This window comes from Erythrolamprus reginae, chromosome Z, assembly GCF_031021105.1.
Source record: "Erythrolamprus reginae isolate rEryReg1 chromosome Z, rEryReg1.hap1, whole genome shotgun sequence".
Lineage (NCBI taxonomy): Eukaryota > Metazoa > Chordata > Lepidosauria > Squamata > Dipsadidae > Erythrolamprus > Erythrolamprus reginae.
In genome coordinates, this window is record NC_091963.1 from 19,943,439 (window position 1) to 19,965,268 (window position 21,830).

Sequence of the window (21,830 nt, forward strand, 5' to 3'; positions counted from 1 at the left end):
GAAATTTGTCCATTGTGTGCATTTTAGTGATTTATATATAATGTGAACATATTTTATTTTGTTATATTAAGTTCATCCCTGAATTTAAGTACAAAAAAATTAGGGGCATTATGGGATATATATTCTAAGTAGTCATCTTGGAATATCTGAGCTAATAAACAGGGATTTTTATCTACCCTGTATAATGAAAGTAAATATATACTGGGGAATAACATGCAAAATGGAATTTAGATTTGCAAATGTAATGCTCAGCATTCAAGAAGCTGTCCTTGTTAGAGAATCTAACTTTGCATGCATAATCAGTTTGAGCTAAAACATTTAGTTTGTGCATAATTTAATTCAAATGCTTATTCAACATGTGACATTTTTACTGTGAATTTGCAGCCCTGGGTTGCCCTTAAAACTCTGTGCTGGTAGCTGATCAAATTAAAGACAGCATAAATAAATTCAACAAAGACATTGTTCTTATCTTCAGATTAGTCATTTATTTCTTGTTCTGTTGTGAACGCTGCAGTCTTTCATGCATTTCAAATTCTTTGTTCCTAAGAAAACTCAAGGTATAAAATTTTAGAATGGTCCAGGAAATAATTTTACACAAAACTGAATATCTAAAGCTGTAGTGTTTAGGCAGGACTAAACAACATTTACAAAGAGCTAAATGAAGTCTCAGCATCAAATCTTATTTGTCAACATTTGTACTATTTTGTGCCTAACTCTTACAACTGAGTCCAATGATAAGAGATAATTTAAATATTTTATTGGGCAGGAACATAATTCAAAACAATAAAATATCTGATCAGTGTGATCTAATTTTATATATCCTAAAAACTATATGGCTTATGTAGCAAGTAAATATATGATGGTGAAATTGAAGAATGGAAAAACAGCAATGGAAAGTTATTTTCTTTAATATTACTTTATTTCAATTGTTTTCTGTTTATATGAAAGTCTCTTGGATGTCCTGAGCTAATTAAAGTAATGGGCAATTGCAACACTGGGCTTTGTAAGTTGCTACTGTACTCCACTGTAATGCTAAAGAAAAACCATATAGCTAAAGGGTGTATCAAAAAGCTACTTCAGAGTTCTGCTAAACTTATATGGAGAAACCGAATGCAGCTGAATAAAAAAAAATTGCAATAAATATTTGGATTGATGAAAAATTATATGAAGAAAGCAGTGGGTTAAGCTATGCATTTCCCTAACTTATTTTATCCTGCTAAGCAATGACAAAAAAGCTCCAATTTGACATAACACACAGGTTTCTTTCAACTTTGCCAACCATGCATTCTGTGACTAGATGAATTGGCAGCAGAGTGGAGGTTCCATCACTAATAAACAAGGCAACTTTTTAAAAATTTACTGTAGGTTAGGTTGGGGTCTGTTTAGGTTTGGCTCATCCAGAGATAGCACAGAGACCCCAGAGGGAGGCAGGTTAGAATCCTCTGGACGGTCAGGGTTCATGTGCACTTGGGCCTGCACTTTTAAACATTTGGCAGATTTTTCATGGATTTTTTGTATGGCTAGGTCCCTTCTCTTCTCAGCCCTAGTGGTCTTGGCCATTGAGTGGGCTCCTGAAGAAGAGGAGGAAGAGGCCTGGGGGATACTAGTAATTTCATCGCCAGTAGGCCTAACCTCTCTGGGACCTTTAGTTGTGCCTCTCTTGGGAATTAAAGTCATGCTCTGAACAAATTACAGAAAACAAGACTTGAGCCAAAATCTGGTGGGAAAAGTCTAAAATAGCGTTCCCAAGAGGAAGAGGGCCCTGCTCCTAGGCCCAGGAGCTTCTGCGACTTAAGGGCAATCTGGGCGGTACCAGAGTTCATGACCTTAAATGCAGAGGGGCAGGCCTCACTAAACTTAAATCAAAGTAAACCAAGGCACACTGGTTTGGAGGCCTAGCCAAAGGAGAACAGGCCTGAGTGACTCACAGCTTACTCCAGGGCCAAGCGGCGGACTGACTGGCTCCAGACGGGAAGCGAATAAGCGATACGAAAGGGCCTGCAATTACTTGGCGTGAGGGCCTTCGCGCCAAAACAAACCGCTCCGAGTTTGAAATAACGGAGGGCAATCTAAGTCCAGGGGACGATCAAGAGAGAGCTTGCTAATGTCCCACGCCGCAGGAGGTAAATAGCCCTTAATGAAAAACAATAGCTTGCCTGAAACCTCCTTGCCGAGAGGATTACTCGTAATACCAGTCCAGCGGCAGCTGCGAGCAAGCGGAGAAAGTGAAAGTGAAACCGCAGGAGCTGCGCTGCAGACTTCTCCTTTGAGAGCCGAGCCCAGTAAGGCTGGCAATTAATTCAGGCAAGCTCTAGAAGGATTGAAAAGAAATCTTACTTTTCTGAAGAGAAGAAACGAAGGGAAGGTGTGCTAATGAGAGGAACGAGCCATTCACGAGACCCGCAGGATGCGGGACTGAGCGAATTCTGGGGAAGGGGCGGATCCAGCAGGCTTTTAAAAGACTAGGCTCAGTCCCATCAGATTGAACAGTGAGCAACCCACGTGACTGCTGGACCCGCTCTTTTAGTACAGAGAAGAGGCGTTCAGGTAAGCAATCAACGCCTATTCTCTCTGATTTCTTCCTGTAGATAAAGGATCCATCATAACTTTTTTCTTTGCATAAACTGAACAAATGGCTCCAGAGCATATAATTAACGCAAATTGAGGTGGTTTGTTCACTAGTGGTAGGACTAAAAAACTCATTTATAGGTAGTCTTCTCTTAATGACCTGTCACTTAGCAATTTTTTGAAGTTATGACAGAAACTAACCCACAGTTATGACAATCATTAAGTGATGTACCTCATGATTCTTGACAAATGTATATTTTCTTTTATGTACATGCACTAAAGACAAATTCCTTGTGAGTCCAGAATTATGTTCTGTTCTGTTCTATGTTAGTTACAACCCAGTTCCAGAGTTCTCAGGGTTACACATCATCATTCTTACAGACACATGATCATATTTCAGGATCTTTGCAACCAAGATACCTTTATAGTCCATTTTAGCATCCCATAGTCATGTGACTGTGATTTACAATGTTTTTGCAGGAAGTGCTAGCTTAATGACCACTTCAAAAAAAATTGCAAAATGGAATGCAATAACTTGGGTACCCTGGCCGATAACTATGATGACTTACAATGAAAATTATAAGATCCATTATTTATTTATTATTTATTTATTGGTCTTATATGACGCCCTGCTCCGAGGACTCAGGGCGGCTCACAATTATGGTTTTTATAGAGTTAAAAGACCTATGTGCTACAGGAGAGATTATGTGGAGAATCCTTCCTTCTCTTGTTGTGCATTGTTCTCAGTTTTTTTTATTTTAATAATATGTTTATTGAATATATACATTAAAAACAGGGTACAGAAAAGTAAAGGGAATATATATAATGTACATTCTAGCAATTATAATTTACTTATATAGTATGCGTAAGTGGGGAAGGAGAAAAGAAGAAGGGGAGGGGGATTGGGGAAGAAGGGGAAGAGATACGAGAGGAGGAAGGATAGAAAATTAGAGCAAAGAAGAGTAGTAAGAAGAGTGTAGGGGGCCAGCATTAGAGCTGGGGCTTCAATGCTTTGCGGCCTGTGGTTTAAACATATAGGTGGTGTAGATTTCCCTAAAGTTTTATCCATATGTATTTGGTGTAGTTGGTAGTGCCAACACGTATCAGTGTTTTAAGGGTTTGTTCATTTAATTTCTTTGCAGTTCAAAATTTGTGTTGATCGATGTTTAAAGTTTGTAGTTTCAATTTGATATTATGATTCGTGTCGTAGATTGCTGGTTTTACACGTTGTTTTTGTTGGATATTTTTCTTGATGAATAATTTTTAAGTAATTTCTTCTTTTTAACCAATGGTACCATTTCAAAACCTACAAATCCTTAGTTTTTTGACTCAAGCATTATTCTCAGTTTTGTATCATACCTGTAATGTTATTGCTTGTTGGGTTTTATTGAAAGGATTCTTTTTGTTTTGTTTTTCTTCTTCTCAATCCAATAATCCCACCCCCCTTCTCAGTGCTTTAGTCATTCCCTCTCAGTAACTTGTCAGTATCCACTTTATCACCCTGACATCTCTTTGTTCGGACAGTGTGTACTTCAGTGCATGACATCATAGTGAGATACCGCTTAATGGTCTGAGTCTCTAAACAGCCATTGCTCTGAATTCTAGTTACAGAAAATATGTGACAGATCTGGCCTAGTTGAGCTTTGCTTACGCTGCTCTTTTCAGGACCAGGCAGGGTTTTGCACATGTCAGTCGCAGTCGTGAAACTGCTGAAAGTGCACTTTGGTAATGTGCATTTGACAGGCATCAAATGGGAAGAGGTGAATCTGGTGCAAGTTGCCCCATCACTAAGGCGGAGAATCTGGCTTCAACTCACAAAGGGAATGAGTTTAGCCATTAAAGCGTTTGATTTTATTGAATAATGTCAAGTCTTTTTTTGTTGTTGTTGTTTTACAAAGAGATGGGGCAAGAGATAAAGGAAGAAAATTTAATTGTCCCAGAATTAAACACAGATTCCGGAATGTGGTTCTGTTAGACATATCTACGTCCAAGCAAAGAAACCCTTAGTCAGATTAAAGACAGGCTATGAAGAGATGAATTTATAGCCCTGGCACTTTCTTTTACACTTTCTGAAATACCTTTGGACTAGAATACATGAAATAATGTTTATTTCCTTAAGGTTTGTGTGCATTAAGATCTTCTATTGATGCTTCAGTATAGAGGTGGAACACTTTTTGCTCCTAGTGGACTTCTCAGAGGAGGTTGTTGATGCTTTTATAAAATGATTGCATTACAGGTTTTTCATATGCACAAAATAGCTAGTGAGACAGAAAACAATACATTCTATGGCCTCTCAAACTTTACCATTTTACTTTTTTGGTCAGTTCTGCCCTTTTTCAAATAAAACACTGTAATGATGTTTCCCCATCTTTCTACTTTCTACTCTATATAAGGAAAGCATTCCTTTATTAACTTTTATCTAGAAATTCATGTTGTATCTCTAAAGTTTCAACCAGGGTCTGTGTTTTTTCTTCTTTGTGGCTACAGAATGGAGGAACATCCATAGTTTATTGAAAAAATAAATGTAAGAATAGTTTGCCACATGGATAGAAAATTGAAATTCTCTAACAGAAAGATTAAGGGGTCCAACAAGTGCCTTAAATATAAACTCTAACGAAACTTTTAGTTCATCCAAAAATAATACTGCAAAGTTGAAGCTTGTTAACTGAAAAGTAATTCCACTTAATCTGATGGATTGTATTCTCAAAACATGCGCAGAGAACTGAACCTTCATATCAAGTCAAACTTTATTACAGCCTTTAGGCTAGAAAGGGACATATCTATTCTTGTGAGCATGATATGATTCCTGATAACTGTTGTAGGGTTTCACATGTTGGAATGTATCACATGCCTATTAACCTTTTAATGCTAAACTGATAAGTTCAAACTACTTGTCAGAATCAGACCTAAGTAGGAAGTTCTTGACAAGGAAACATACTTTAATAGTGCCATCTGCAAATTAAGTTGAGGAAACCCATTGAAATTAAATTCAGATATCTGCAGAGTACCTGAAAGGAGTAACAATTAACGTCGCGGGGAGATCTCATTAAAAGATGTTTGCCTTTCTTTTAAAAATCTTTAATGCAATCTTCACATGCCTACATGCCTGAAATGAGATAGTAATTGAAGAATGAATGTTCCTGTTTTGTTGGGGAAATTTTATTTGGGTTTATCAACTGATAACATCTTTTGTATATAAAGCATGATTTGTGTCCATGTCTCTACGCCTTCTGAATACCAGCTGAGCATGCTGGTCCAGTTGAGTTTTTGACCTGATGCAAGGGTTCTTGTTATATTCTTATGAATTAGATGAACTGAAGAAAGTTTAGAAGATGTATATTTGTTTAAAGTTGTGCTTACATTAAGAAGGGTTTCTTTCACCAGAAGCTATGCATTTGTGGTAAAATGACAAGACATGGGTACATACATTCATACATACATACATATATACATATGACGGTCTTGGTATATTCGGATTTCTTCCCGTATAGGATTTGGAAATTTCTGGCGACATTTCGACAAGGTCCCACTCGTCATCTTCAGGCTGGTGTTTCTGGGACCTCGTCGGAACGTTGTCAGAAATTTCCAAATCCTACACGGGAAGAAACCCGAATATACCAAGACCATCATACTTGTACCCGTGAAAATCTACGAAAACATATATACATACATACATACATACATACATACATACATACATACACACACACACACACACACACACACACATTTCTGATTTTTCCCAGGAGGCTGTGAAAATCCATACATTATTACAGTAGGAACATAGCAATGTGTGTATTCCTTATCCAAAGTTTTGTTTAATTTTGTGCCTGATATGGCATGCATATTTTAAGTTGTTGGAAAAAATATAATTAACTCTAAAATTCTTATTATAAGGACTAATTTCATCCAGGACAAGAAAACTTTAGGATTTGAAGAAATAACTCACCACTTATGTTCTCATGTCTTACTTTGTAACAGATCGACTCCAAGCAATCATGACCGGATACAACGATTAAGGCAAGAATTTCAACAAGCCAAGCAAGATGAGGATGTTGAAGATAGGAGGCGTACTTACAGCTTTGAACAACCATGGGTACGTTTTCACTATCTGAGTATAGAAAACAGCAAAGTCCCGAGGAAACTATCTTAGATTAAGTCCAATATAGACAGCTATTTTGTCTGTCAATAGTAGTTTAGGAGAATTTCAGGATACAGTTGTTTTGGTCCTACTTGGAAATACTAAATGTGTACCTTGTAATTTTTGCATGCAAACAAAATGTATTCTTCCATAGTTCTGTAGCCCATTCTTTGATTTGCTTAGGGTATTATTATATTCAGTTCCTACTGGAAACTGATTCCATCTCTCGAATGACCTTTTAACCTATGACTTTTTGCCTTTCCATCTGTGGTGCAACATTCCTAATTTTGTTTTGGATTGTGCTCTGCCAACTGTCCCTTCTTTAAAAGGATATTGTCTGGCCTATTGGAAGCCATTCATGGGTCACACAATTGTTGCTGACTAACTTATCTGCCCTTTAAAGAATGTCTCTAGGGGATCTCTGTTGCCGACACTGACAAGAACATGATTCTTTGCTTGTATAAACTGTAAAGATTTAAATAAATCATGGTAGCATTCAAGACACCTTTACTGGTTAACTTGGATGCTTTTTAATCCATGCAGTGTGTGTTTGTGTGTGCGTGTGTGTGAGAGAGAGAGGGGGGGAGAGGGAGAGAGAGAAGCTGCAGAAATAACATACATTGAATGGCACAACTAAATGGCTGCCATAGTATACAGCATCCTCTGTGTAGAATATGGGCCAGATTCTCCAAGATTCAAATAGAAGATCCCACAGAAGATCATGGAGAAGAAAGCTAAGGTCCTGTGGGACTTCCAGATCTATACAGACAGGCAGGTAGGTACTGGCCAATCAACCAGACCACAGCAGCAGACAAGGACCAGAAGACAGTGGTGGTGATAGATATGATGGACCAAGTGACATCAACATCAGGAAAAGGAGTATGAGAAGCTAGAGAAGTACTAGGAAGAGGAACTAAAGAGGATATGGAAAATAAAGGTCAAAGTGGTCCCAGTGATGGTAGAAACACTTTGGGCTGTGACTACTAAGCTGGGAGGGTAGCTCCAACAGATCCCAGGAACAACATCAGAGCTCTCCATCCAGAAGAGTGCAGTGATAGGAACAGCTAAGATCCTGCACAAAAGCGTTCTCTTCCAATGGCCCTGGTAGAGGACCCAAGATTGAGGCGGATGCATACCACCCATAAGGATGAGAAGGGGCTTACTTTTGTATATAGGTATGTAGGTATAAATATATACGAGAAAGAAAATTATATGTCAAAACTTATAGTTTGATTCTGGCCATCCAGCCAGAAGTGACCTGTTCCCCAAATAACCATAGACAATTTCTTTATTTTACTTTACTTATATGATTTTGCCTCTTGAGTGCAAAAATACACCTTAGATTTTGTGTTTGTTTTTAAATAGATTTCATTGACTGCAGAGAGAAAAGAACCAGGTTTTGAACCTTTGAGAATAAAATTTATCTCACTATTAAGAGAGAGGATGTTACTGTTATAAACTACACCAAATAATCTGCAGCTTCAAGCCTTATTCTCTGTGGCTCCAGCAATGTTCTCAGATGAACAAGGATGCTTTTTAGTAACCTAAATTTTATTTATGTGGTAGCTGACATTGCCTAGGTATCCTAAATGAAGAGAGAGGAGAGAGCTACTTAATTACTCTGTGGTCATGCTGTCAATTTGCTAACCTAAAGTATCTGAGTTTGCAGAAAGGCCTATCAGCACATAATCCTGTAGAAGCTTGTAGTAACCAGGGAAGCTATGCCATAAACATATCTCCTTTGTGTGTGTCTCATATGAAATCTGAATATTATTTCAAATTTTCTGTTTTCCTTTGAACTACTACTTTCTTCCTCCAGTGTTGATCTCAAATATAACATTAAAAGTGTGGGGAACCAACGACTCTTACCCCAGCCTGCTTAAATCAATTGCTTAAATCAAACAATGTTAAAGAGATACAGATTTCCCTTTAATGTTCTGTTATAAAATATTTTATGTTCTTCATAAATTAATGTAATGAAACATCTATATATATATGTTATTTTAATGGGAAATCTATTTGCTGTTGGCCTTATTAGATACAGAAAAGGAAATTTGTTAGCTTTTAAAAAATATTTTCTGAAAAAAAGAGGACTTTTTGCAATATAGGACCAAGACCGGCTAAATAAGCCCCAAAAGTGATAGTGGGGGATCGTGGGAAAATTATCTGAGAAAAATAAAAACCTTACTACTGTAGGTCATGGCCCAAATGCTGTTCATCCAAATATGAATAGCACCCATAGCAACTTTAGACAGGCAATTGTGGCATGCTTTATAACCATGATGGCGAACCTACTGCATGAATCCCAGTGACCAATAAGGTTCCACAGAGTTGGCCTTCTCTGGGTCCCGTCGACTAAACAATGTCATTTGGCGGGCCCCAGGGGAAGAGCCTTCTCTGTGGTGGCCCGAACCCTCTGGAATCAACTCCCCCTGGAGATTAGAACTGCCCCCACCCTCCTTGTTTTTCATAAGCTACTCAATACCCACCTATATCTCCAGGCATGGGGGAACTGAGACACCTTCCCCAGGCTTTTATACTTTATGTTTGGTATGTATGTGTTGTTTGGTTTTAAATGATAGGGTTTTATATGTTTTTTTCTCTTTTAATATTAGATTTGTTCCACTGTAACATTGTTTTTATTATTGTTGTGAACCATCCCGAGTCTTTGGAGAGGGGCAGCATACAAATCTAATAAATTATTATTATTATTATTATCAGTACAACACAGCAAATGAGATCACTATGCTGGATTTCATATTTCATCACCAGTCGGGTGCTTCCCAAGCACCTAGGACTGCGTCTTTTGTTATTAGTATACCAAGCTCTTTAACTGAGTGGGGATTATCTTTGATAATTTGATTATTCAGTTTGTATTTGGAGTTCAGATTCTTCTTCCCAATGTGTAGGACAGAGCATTTGCTAGTTGAGATTTGGAGTTGCCATGTGTTAGGCCATTCAGAAACAGTGTCAAGGTCTTTTTGGAGAGTAGTTGTGTTATCGGTGGTGTTGAAGAGTTTTACATCATCGGTGAAGAGGACACAGTTGCTTGTGATGTAATCGCAAAGGTCATTTATGTAGGGAATGAAGAGCGTTGGTCCCAGTACACTACCTTGGGGAACACCGCTTTTAACTGGGACGGGGGTGGATATGGTGCTTCCTATTTTGATCACTTGTTGTCTGTTTGACAGGAATGCTGTAATCCAGCTATGGAGGTATCCTGAGATGCCATAGGATTTGAGTTTTAGGAGTAGTTTGTCATGGACCACTGAATCAAAGGCTTTGCAGAAGTCAATATATATTGCAGAAGTCAATATAAATTGCATCTGTAGATTTCCCTTGATCCCAGAGGCCTCTGGAGGCCAGAAATAGCCAGTTCCCCAAGTTGAAATTATTTCAATCAAAAGTCAGCAAATGGCATATTTCCAGACTTCAGAGCTCCGGGAGAATGGGAAGGCCATTTTCACCCTCTCTAGGCATCTAGAAAGGCCCTGGAGCTTGGAGAGAGAAAAAAATGGACCTTCCAATTCAACAGTAATTTGGCAAATGAGCCATTTTCTGCCTCTGGAGGGGGTGACAAAGACCATTTTCACTCTCTCCAGGCTCCTAGAAAGCTTAAAAATGGGCATGCCATTGTGTGCCAGGAAGGGGAAATCAAACATGCATGCGCGGGGGAGGCTGCATGGCATTATACATGCATGCCCCCACCTCTTCCCCTTTTGGCGCACGAACCAAGAAAAGGTTTGGCATCACTGCTTTATAAGCAAATGACTGAGTGGGGGCAATTGTTTAGTTGACAGGTTGATTACCTGAAGAATGGAATAATTTCCTGAATTGTAGGTGAGAAGTCTGACCTTTCTTTTTTTTCTCTTCCCCCCCCACAAACAATGGGGAGCTATCTCCCCCTAGACTAATAATGCAAATGAGTTTAAAAGTGTCTGAAATTGTGCTTAATATGGTGATATTTATCCTGAGCTTTGGTGATTCTTGGCTCTTGGGTGCACATGTACTTTTATGTACAGACAAGCTCGTTTAGCAAAGGTCATATATACTTTAGGATTAATTTTCTCCCTCTTATGTATTCTAATCTAGATAAAATCATGATACTTGGAAGGGATAAAACAATGATCTCATCCCTTTTTGAGATCACACAGTATAGCTTCAGCACTGAGGAACTAAAAACCCATGTCTTAAGCAGCATATGTGACTTCAGCCTGATGGTTTAAAATTATAAAGGTGTTTGCTCCAAAATGCACCTAGCAAATACCAAATAACACAAAAATAGAATGGGATATTTTACCCATAATCTTAAATACTTTCTTTAGTTTATAACTTGGGGTATAGTCTAGCTGTTGGAGAAAAAAATCATCTACACATCTGCTTGTTGTCAAAGCTAGTGTATAACTTGATGGAATTAGAGAGTATTACCATGTGTTCTTTACAATGAGAGAGGGTGTAGAAGCTTAGGACAGGGCTGTCAAACTCCTGATCCTTGGACCGAATGCATCATGTACTGGCCACGCCCACACCTAGTTTAGTAAAGGGAGGGGGACGTCCCAATATTTATTTATTTATTATTTATTTATTCATTCGATTTCTACGCCACCCTTCGCCTGAGACTCAGAGCAGCTTACAATATGTCATGTGATGGCCTTGTGACAACATGAGTTTGACGCCTCTTATTATTTACAGAAATAAATTTACATACATATAAGTTATAGAGCAGTGATGGCGAACCTATGGCACAGGTGCCACAGGTGGCACGCGGAGCCATATCTGCTGGCACATGAGCCTTTGCCCTAGCTCAGCTCCAATGTGTATGTGTATGACAGTCAGCTGATTTGGCTTCATACAGAGGCTCTGTGAGGGTATTTTTGGCTTCCATGGAGCTTCTGGGAGGACGCGGAAAGGTGTTTTTACTCTCCTCAGGCTCCATGGAAGCCTTTGGAGCCTAGGGAGGGCAAAACATGAGACTATTGGACCCATCAGAAGTTGGGAAACAGGCTGTTTCCAGCCTCCAGAGGGCCTCCAGGGGGCAGAGAAACTGTTTTCGCCCTCCTCAGGCATTGAATTATGAGTGTGGGCACTCACGCATTTGCGCACCCACGCTCTTTCGACACCCAAGGAAAAAAAGGTTTGCCATCACTGTTATAGAGGGGGGGAAAAACCCCCTTTCAATTCTTGAGGGAAAGTAAAAGAAGCCAACTTCCATTTGTAAAATAGCAAGGCCTCCCTGTCACTCCTCTGCAATTTTAACATGGAGATTTTGAGCTGAATTCTAACAGCAGAACAATTTATGCTGTCTCAGCCATATTTCCCCAGGATCTGTTTCTTGATTATAATGATCCTATTCAGAACATAGCGAGCAAGCATTGATTATGAACTAGGTTTCATTATGACATCTTTGGAAGAATCTTTAGCAATGGCTGAGGGAGAATGGCACTTCTACCCCAAAAATATATGCTGGTCCAATAATTTGTGAATCCCTGTCTTGAAGGCAGTCAGTCCAGTAACTTTAATGAACACAGACATTCTTATTAAAAACTTTAAAATGACAGTTCCTGGAGACATCTTGACAGTATACTGGAATTTGAGAGCTCAGGGCACATATGTCTAGGGCTTCATTCTTGTTAAAATTATGTTTTATCTTTTTTAGGTTCTTAGTCGTAGGATCTTTTTAAGGGTACAATATAATCATGATTCTCTAATACAGTGTCTTGTGCATAGTGGAAATAGCTTCACATGTGTCAGAAAGTGGAAATATCCCTTCTGGAAATGGCTGAATTACAACTCTTGTTAATTTTCTCCATTGGCTATGACAAATGAGCATGCTAGGAGTTATATTCAAGTGTTAAGAATCCACCTTTGGTTTACACATAGCATATCTTGGAAAAGATCATTTAATAAGGAAGTCTGTGTTGTGTGTTTTCTATATGAGGGATTCCCACAGCCTCCCATGCTTTTGAGTCACGGCTGATTCCTTGCAAAATTGCTGGGATAAGTCTCTGCAATTTTGTGGGCAAGTTTTCAGAAGCGATTTGTGATTGCTTTCTCCCAGGGGCTGTGAGAGGCTGACTGGCCATGGTTAGTCAGCCCGTATTGTATGTCAAGTAGAACTAGAATTTGTCAAGTAGAACTAGAATTTATGGTATCCCAATTTCTAGCCTGGTACCTTAACTGCTCCTTGTTTTAACTGTCTGTCAGAACTTCCCTGGGCCAGGAGATTCCAGAAATACTCTGGCAGTCTCAAAATGGGTGAACAGTGCAGTCAGGCGGTAGGGAAAGCAAGTAGGATGCTTGGCTGCATAGCTAGAGGTATAACAAGCAGGAAGAGGGAGATTATGATCCCGCTATATAGAATGCTGGTGAGACCACATTTGGAATACTGTGTTCAGTTCTGGAGACCTCACCTACAAAAAGATATTGACAAAATTGAACGGGTCCAAAGACGGGCTACAAGAATGGTGGAAGGTCTTAAGCATAAAACGTATCAGGAAAGACTTCATGAACTCAATCTGTATAGTCTGGAGGACAGAAGGAAAAGGGGGGACATGATCGAAACATTTAAATATATTAAAGGGTTAAATAAGGTCCAGGAGGGAAGTGTTTTTAATAGGAAAGTGAACACAAGAACAAGGGGACGCAATCTGAAGTTAGTTGGGGGAAAGATCAAAAGCAACGTGAGGAAATATTATTTCACTGAAAGAGTCGTAGATCCTTGGAACAAACTTCCAGCAGACGTGGTAGATAAATCCACAGTAACTGAATTTAAACATGCCTGGGATAAACATTATTTTTATTTATTTATTTATTTATTATTTAGATATATCCAGCCTAAGATAAAATACAGAAAATAGTATAAGGGCAGACTAGATGGACCATGAGGTCTTTTTCTGCCGTCAGACTTCTATGTTTCTATGTTTCTATGTTATTGTTAAAGAATACTTTTGAAAAAAGTTCAAGTTTCTTCCTGATTTATCTTATACTAAACAAAATAAATGCAGGGTTCTTTAAAACCCTTCTTTTTCCCACTTGCTCCAATTTTTCGACTGAATAATCTCTTTTTCAGGTCTCTCTAGAGATAATTCCTTCTTTCCACTCTTAAAAGCTCTTTCATATTTTCCCGAAGGTCACTTTAAAATCCTTAAACTATTCACACACATACACACACTATCATCTATCTGTCATTCATTCATGAATATGTATATATGTATATGTACATGTTCAAAACATTATGTCATTTTGATAAGGAAAGGTAGGCGATGTCTTAAAGTCTACTAGATGATCTGCCCTCCTGTCCTCACATCCTTCATGCAAATCATTTGTGTTCTAACAGTGAAATTCAAATTGAAATCAACATTAACTTCTATTTCATTCCCAATTGTGCTTTATAAAGCTGAGAGATGAAGAACATTATTTGAAGCTTCTGTCCCTTATTGAGGCACTGATTCATATTGATTCTGTATGTCAAATAACCTTATACAATCTCGGCACTCTCCACAATTGTGTGAAATCTAGAATTTTCAGCGGTGATCATAATAAGAAATTCTGGGCTGTTGAAGTTCACATTTTGGAAGAAAACCCAGTCTGGGCAAGGTTGACAAATGTTTCAATTAAAGTTCAGGCCAGGAACCTTTTCTGATGCTGTTACCAACTTGCCATAAGTATGTGTAATATACTCACACATTTGAACACACACTCTTGGTCCTCCTGAGATTTATTAGAAATTAGCTAAGTGAAAGGGTTTATTTGTGCTCTATTTCATTTAGATTTACCAGGTAAGGGCTATTCAATATCCCATTAAGCCTTTTGAAGCTTTTTCACACCTTTCATTCCTAATCATTATCATGTTGAGAGTCAACTTGCCATAGGCCAGTGAGGGCGAACCTTTTTTTCCTCAGGTGCTGAAAGAGGGTGTGAGCATGCACGAGTGCCCACACCCATAATTCAATGCCTTGGGAAGGTGAAAACATCTTTCACCTCCTCCTGGAGGCCTCTGGAGACCATAAACAGCATATTTCCCAACTTCTGGTAGGCCCAGTAGACTCGTGTTTCGCCTTCCCCAGGCTCCAAAGGTTTCCCTGAAGCTGGAGGAGAGTAATAATGCCCTCCCCGATCCCCCAGAGGCTCTAGTGGAAGCCAAAAACACCTTCCCAAGCCTCTGTGTAACCCAAAAATCAGTTGGCTGGCACACGCATGCACGTTGGAGCTGCCATAGGTTTGTCATCGCTGCCATAGACTATCCCGAGGCCAACAAATTTATGTTCTAAATTATATTGAGTATTCTACAATGCGTAATTATGACTCTTGATAATTTACAAATAGAAGAAAACAAAATGTGCTACTTTAAGGATGACACTGCCAGAGATATATTTTAGCAGAACTATTCCAAAAATTGATCCTTGTGCTCGTAAGAAACCCTAATTTTGTTAATGTCTTTTTGTCACTGATAGGATTTATCCATATGGATGTGTGACATCTTAAAGATTAATAGACCCACTGTGACATCAGCCTTCATAGTTTTCAGACTTTTTCATAAAATACAATCTGGATTTCATATACACCATTGTCTAACTCTAAATTACACTGATTGAATATGTTTTTTGGGTATTTCTTATGCAAATAATAAAGGAATATAGTTTCCTATCAATAAGACATTTTTGAAATCTTGAATGCTTTTGCAAATTTAATCTTATATATTTAACATTATATTCCTAGATTATTTTATATAGTCTTATATAATTAAATCTTTCACATAACACGAGAAATATTTTCTTGTAACTCTTTATTTCCTTGTCATATTTAGAGAAATTACATTTTACAATATCTTAAATTACATTTCATATTGCAAAAAATGTTAGCCTAATGCTGAGCTCTTAAAAACAAATCCCTTAAATGATTTATGTATTAAAGGTTTAGGATGTCAGCATTCCTATCAAACATCATTTTTCTCCTGTGCTTTCATCAAGAAAAGTTCAAATGATAGATACACTTACATTTCATGATTAAAGATACAAACTTATGTATATTTGGATGAGATATATTTATAGCAATTTTGACAGTGATTTGGTTTAAAAGATCAACAGTTATCATACATCTCCACATAGACAAGGGCAAAATCCCCTGAAATTAACAGGGTTAAGACAAAGCCATCTTTGTTTGATAGCTTTAAAGAATTATGATAATTATACTTCACCTTGCACTGCCCTGTTTCTGCAGGTGTTAAGATGTTTGGGAATTATGCTCTAAGTGCACAATTTGTACAGGAAATTATATTTTACAATCTAATGAAAAGGATAGTTTTGATATTTATGGTAAATATTGTTGCAGAATTAAACATTGTATATAGATACAATATAAAATGAATATGAATAGTGAATATGAATTTACAAAAAAATGCATTTAGAAAGCCACCAGTTTGGGCAAGTTGGCTCATTTTGTATATAGATTACCATTTCAGCTATGAAGCCAATTTTCAAAAACTTTGGGAATTAAATGCAGATATTACTGTGATCTTTGTGTTATTTTTCTTGCCTTTAATTTATCTTCTAACTTGCCACTTTGTGCCATAAAATCCCTGTCAAGATTGCTTACGCATTGTTGTTCAAGTTCTTATTCTAATTTCTTCATCAAGAAAAAACACAATACAGACAAACAAAATCACATCTTTGACTAATGTTATTTGGAATTCAAGTTTCAGCCAAGAGCTTAAAGATTTATGCAAAGTAACATTGCAAGAACATTTTTTTAATCTACAGTTGATAAAGCAAAAATATTTAGCTCATGTAATTTATTATTAATTTATTATTAAACTTAGAAAAAGATAATAGAAGATAGTCCAGGAGAGAAATGCTACTAGTTCGGTCCGATTCCATTTCCTCCCTTCTATTTCCCTGGACTGGTAGTAAAAAATGCTTTTAAAAGGGGGGAGGGTTCCGACCATCAGGCTGCACAGCTGATTGTCACAGCTATTGAACTTTATTTTTTACTTTTTAAAAGGCATTTTTATTGACCAAAAAAATGCTTTAATTTTTTTTTTAAAGGTTTTGACATCAGCTGTTTAACAATCAGCTGAGTAGGGAATTGGAATTTTTTTTAAAAGCATTTTTTACTACATATGCACCCAAACTGTGACTGTGAGGGTCCTGCTTGTTTCAGGGGCCATTTTGTGAGGGGTCCAGCTGCTTCTGCATTGTGTGTGAGTCAGTTGGAGCAGTCACTTTGTAGCTTATGTGTGAATGTTGGTTTTGAGCTCTTTGTGGCTCTGTGAGGTCCCTGCTTGTTGTTGCAGAGTCCATTTTGTGTGCTTTTCTCTTGTTTTTGAATCAGTTGTCTGGCTTTTGTGTTTTTTATGTGTTACATGGGAAAGTTGGTTTTTGAGCTCACCTGATCACATGACCAGGACCACCAAGCCACACACACACACCTGTCACATGGCCATCAAGCCACGCCCACAAAACTGGTGGGGAAATTTTTAGATTTCACTACTGAGATAGTCTAATGAAGATAGTCTAATCTTCTGAAGTAAAGTAAACTTGTAGGATTTATTTTGAATGAAAACGTCTGACATAAAGTATGAATTGGTATGGCCTTGATTGTTGTGACTACAGTATAGAGAAAAGTATAATTTTGTACATTGGTGATAGGTACATGTTACAAAGCGAAACTAGAAGAAACAGGAATCAGTTTGGAAAAATTGTGAATGGCTATGTTTCAGATTTTTTTTAAAAAAATGGATTTTTTTTTAAGGGAAAAGCTGTTTAATAAACTTTAGGAGGAATGGTAATCATGCTAATTAGTAAGAGAGTATCAAGATTAAAAATAGAAGCATATGAATTTGAATCTCCCTGAATCATAAACTTCTCCTAAGGCATTAAAGTACCTATTGGTAGTTGTTTAAGAACATAAGAAGAGCCATGCTGAATTAGGTCAAAGCCCATCGAGTCCAGCATTCGGTGTCACAGAGTGGCCCACCAATTGTCCATGGGGATCTTGAGCAGTAAAAGAAGGCAAGACCCTCTCTTTCCCTTGACCCCCAACAAGTGGTATTCAAGGGAATCCTGCCTGCCTCAACCATCATAGAGGCAGCACTTGGCCATCTGTTTGTATGCTTATATTCAATATTTCTTCCCATGTAGAACAGATGAGCAATTGTCTTGACTCAATATGAACTGACCCCAAATCTGATTGTCAGATCACAAAATTGTCCCCGGTCAAAGGTGCCAACTACTTATTTTGAGTGAAACTGAGCCAATGGGATTCCATTCTTATATATAATATATATAAAATATATCTTACTTACTGAAAACATTGCTGAATCCAAAAAAATTATTGAAGCATCCATATTTTAATAATAAGAGGGGAAATATCTTTTAAACATATTTTCACTGCTGAATCTTTTTTGGTCAGAGATTTTTTTTAAAAAAAATAGACAGCTAACGTTATGTTAATCTATGATAAGTGAGCCTATTTCATAAATTTGAACTGAAGGTTTTGTGGTTTAGATCAGTCTCTGACTTTGAAATAGTGTGAGATATGTTCTCAATTTTTAATTTTTCTTATTTTCCTCCAAGTGTCATAATTAACAAAGAAGCCAAAATGCACTTAAACAAAAAAAAGAAAGAAAAAGACATATTTTAAGTGGTTGAAAGTGGGGAGGGATGGAATTCAATATCAGCAACTTCGAGTTATATCACCTTTTCCCAGCATGGCCCTCTGGGTGATCTTAGAACTACAAATAAATTACCCTATTTTTTCTTTTTACTTTTTGCAAGGAAATGCATTTGTTTCCTTTTCCTCATCTGTTACGTTGTCTTTTGCTTTTCCCCTTTTCTCCAACCAGAGGCATACCCAGAATCCAATAGCAAGAGGAGTGATGCAGAAGACCAGGGATGTACGTCATTAGGAAAATTTGCATGCCCAAGAGGTTCAGTAGGGTAAAACTAAATGTATTTCCCCAGGTGACTGGAGCTTCTCTATTGCTCTAGAGAAACTTCAAAGAAGACCAGGAAAAACAAAATGCAGATGGCAGCAGTTATTTTAGCATTTAATATTTCATTTACAAAAGTCTGCATTTCAGTGTATCCCTGAAAAAAGAGACAATGTCATCAGTGTAAATTCAAATCTTTTATAGATGATTACAGAAAGGTACTTATGCAAAGAGAGACTTATTGTAGCAAAGATAAAAGGTAAAGGTTTCATCTGTCCAATCATGTTTGACTCTAGGGGTGGTGCTCACCTCCATTTCTTAGCTCAGGGCGCCAGAGTTATCTGAAGACACTTCCGTGGTCATGTGGCTAGCGTAACTATATGCCGAAGGGCACGGAACATTGTTAATTTCCCGCCAAACTGGTACCTATTTATCTACTTGAATTTACATGCTTTTTCTACTGCTAAGTTGACAGAAACTGGGGGAACTAACAGGATCTCACCCCGTCATGCGGTACTTGGTCTTGATCTGTCAATCTTGCAGTCCTCAAACCCAGGGTCTTAACTGCTAGGCCACCACACCTGTTCTTATTTTCGTACTATTAACAATATTCGTTTTTCATTTCCCAGCCAAATTCAAAGACCTATTCACAGAGTGGCAGGCATTCTGTGTCAGTAGAAGTTCAAATGCAGAAACAACGGCAAGAGGAGCGAGAAAGTTTCCAGCAGGCTCAGAGGCAATACAGTTCATTACCCAGGTATGGCATGTATCAAAAGCTCATTATTATTATTATTATTATTATTATTATTATTATTATTATTATTATTATTTATTAGATTTGTATGCCGCCCCTTTCCGTGGACTCGGGGCAGCTCACAACACAATAAAACAATTCATAATGAATCTAATAATATACAATTTAAAATTTAAAATAGTTTAAAAAAAACATTTTTAAGCAGACATACCTACAAACATACCATACACAAATTATATAGGCCCGGGGGAGATGTTTCAATTCCCCCATGCCTGACAACAAAGGTGGGTTTTGAGAAGTTTACAAAAGGCAAGGAGGGTAGGGGCAGTTCTAATCTCTGGGGGGAGCTGGTTCCAGAGAGTCGGGGCTGCCACAGAGAAGAATCTTCCCCTGGGGCCCGTCAACTGACATTGTTTAGTTGACGGGACCCGGAGAAGGCCGACTCTGTGGGACCTAATCGGTCGCTGGGATTTGTGCAGCAGAAGGCGGTCTCGGAGATATTCTGGTCCGATGCCATGAAAGGCTTTAAAGGTCATAACCAACACTTTGAATTGTGCCCGGAAATTGATCGGCAACCAATGCAGACTGAAGAGTGTTGGTGTGACATGGGCATATTTGGGGAAGCCCATGATTGCTCTCGCAGCTGCATTCTGCATGATCTGAAGTTTCCGAACATTTTTCAAAGGTAGCCCCATGTAGAGAGCATTACAGTAGTCGAGCCTCGAGGTGATGAGGGCATGAGTGACTGTGAGCAGTGAGTCCAGGTCCAAATAGGGCCGCAACTGGTGCACCAGTCGAACCTGAGCAAACGCCCCCCTCGCCACAGCTGAAAGATGGTTCTCTAATGTGAGCTGTGGATCGAGGAGGATGCCCAAGTTGCGGACCCTCTATGAGGGGGTCAATAATTCCCCCCCCAGGGGAATTTAGCCAACTAATAACAGTTTCTTTGGAAGGAAATACAGGCAACCCTTGACAAACAACAGCCCATTTAGTGATAATTCAATGGCACTTTAAAAAGTGATATGCAGCATCCACATGGTCAGGTGATTAAAATTCAGGTGCTTGGCAATTGACTCATCTTTATGATGGCTGCACTGCCTTAGGGTTATGTGATCAGCTTTTGTGACCCATTATGATGAACAAACATAATGGGATTTAAATGGGATATTACTAATTTAACAACTGCAAAGATTCACTTAACAACCGTTGCAAGAAAGGTGGTAAAATGGAGTAAAACTCACTTAACAAATATTTCACTTAGCAACATAAATTTTGCCCTCTGGTCTTAAGTCGAGGACTGCCTGTAAATCTTCATGCCTTTTAGTGGAGCTAAATGTGATGTGACATAAAATGAAGTTATAGGATACAGCAGGGGTGTCAAACTGGCAGCTCGTAGGCCAGATGTGTTATGCACAGGCCATGCCCCCCCCCCAGCTTCATCAATGGAAAAATGTCACGAAAAGTCACGTGGTGAGTTTGAAAAGAGCAGAATGGGCCAAATTTTTAATTCTAACAACTGTATTTGGAATTCAGAGACTGGGGGAGGCAGTTTGCTTATTCAAAAAAAATCAGTTTTGGGAATTGACAAAACCTTTCTTTACTTTGTGAGGATCCTTCTATGTATTTTTTTTTGGGGGGGGTGTTTCTCCTCTGTCACAAAACATACAATACAAAATACCTTCTCTTTTTAGTACAATAAAAGGTGATTTGATTAGTACATCATATATAATCATAAAAAATAATTAACTCCATTTAATGTTGGTATCAATAACTTTTTTTAAAAGAAACATAGAAACAGAAGATTGACGGCAGAAAAAGACATCAAGGTCCATCTAGTCTGCCCTTATACTATTTCCTGTATTTTATCTTAGGATGGATATATGTTTTATCCCAGGCATGTTTAAATTCAGTTACTATGTATTTACCAACCACGTCTGCTGGAAGTTTGTTCCAAGCATCTGCTACTCTTTCAGTAAAATAATATTTTCTCATGTTGCTTCTGATCTCTCCCCCAACTAACCTCAGATTGTGCCTCCTTGTTCTTGTGTTCACTTTCCTATTAAAAACACTTCCCTCCTGAACCTTATTTAACCCTTTAACCTATTATTTAAATGTTTCTTCTTTGTATATTCTAATGAACATACATATGTCTCATGTTAAGAACTTTAAAATGTTCTATACCCAACATGGTCTCCATAGTGGGTGGTGCTAACTTCCAAAAATGGATGACACTGTCCCCATGGGGACTAAGTCTGTAAAATTATATATCTTCATCCTCCTTCCTTAATTCCCACTCTTTGACTCAGTCCAACATATTTTCCATATGGGTGGAGCTAACCTCTAAGAATAGATGACTCTGTCCCTTTAGCCCATGGGGACTGAGTCTATAAAATTGTTTATCTTCATCTTCCTCCCTTAATTCCCACTCTTTGATACAG

The 21,830-nt window shown here is 38.1% G+C and overlaps 1 protein-coding gene across 1 annotated transcript in view; it reads left to right on the forward strand.

The window, feature by feature from the left end:
• PARD3 (par-3 family cell polarity regulator) overlaps positions 1-21,830 on the forward strand; it is a 716,596-nt gene that overhangs the window by 684,743 nt on the left and 10,023 nt on the right. The window contains 2 exon segments of the mRNA XM_070728743.1: positions 6,550-6,664; positions 19,268-19,395. Of these exon segments, the coding sequence (XP_070584844.1) occupies positions 6,550-6,664; positions 19,268-19,395 (243 nt within the window).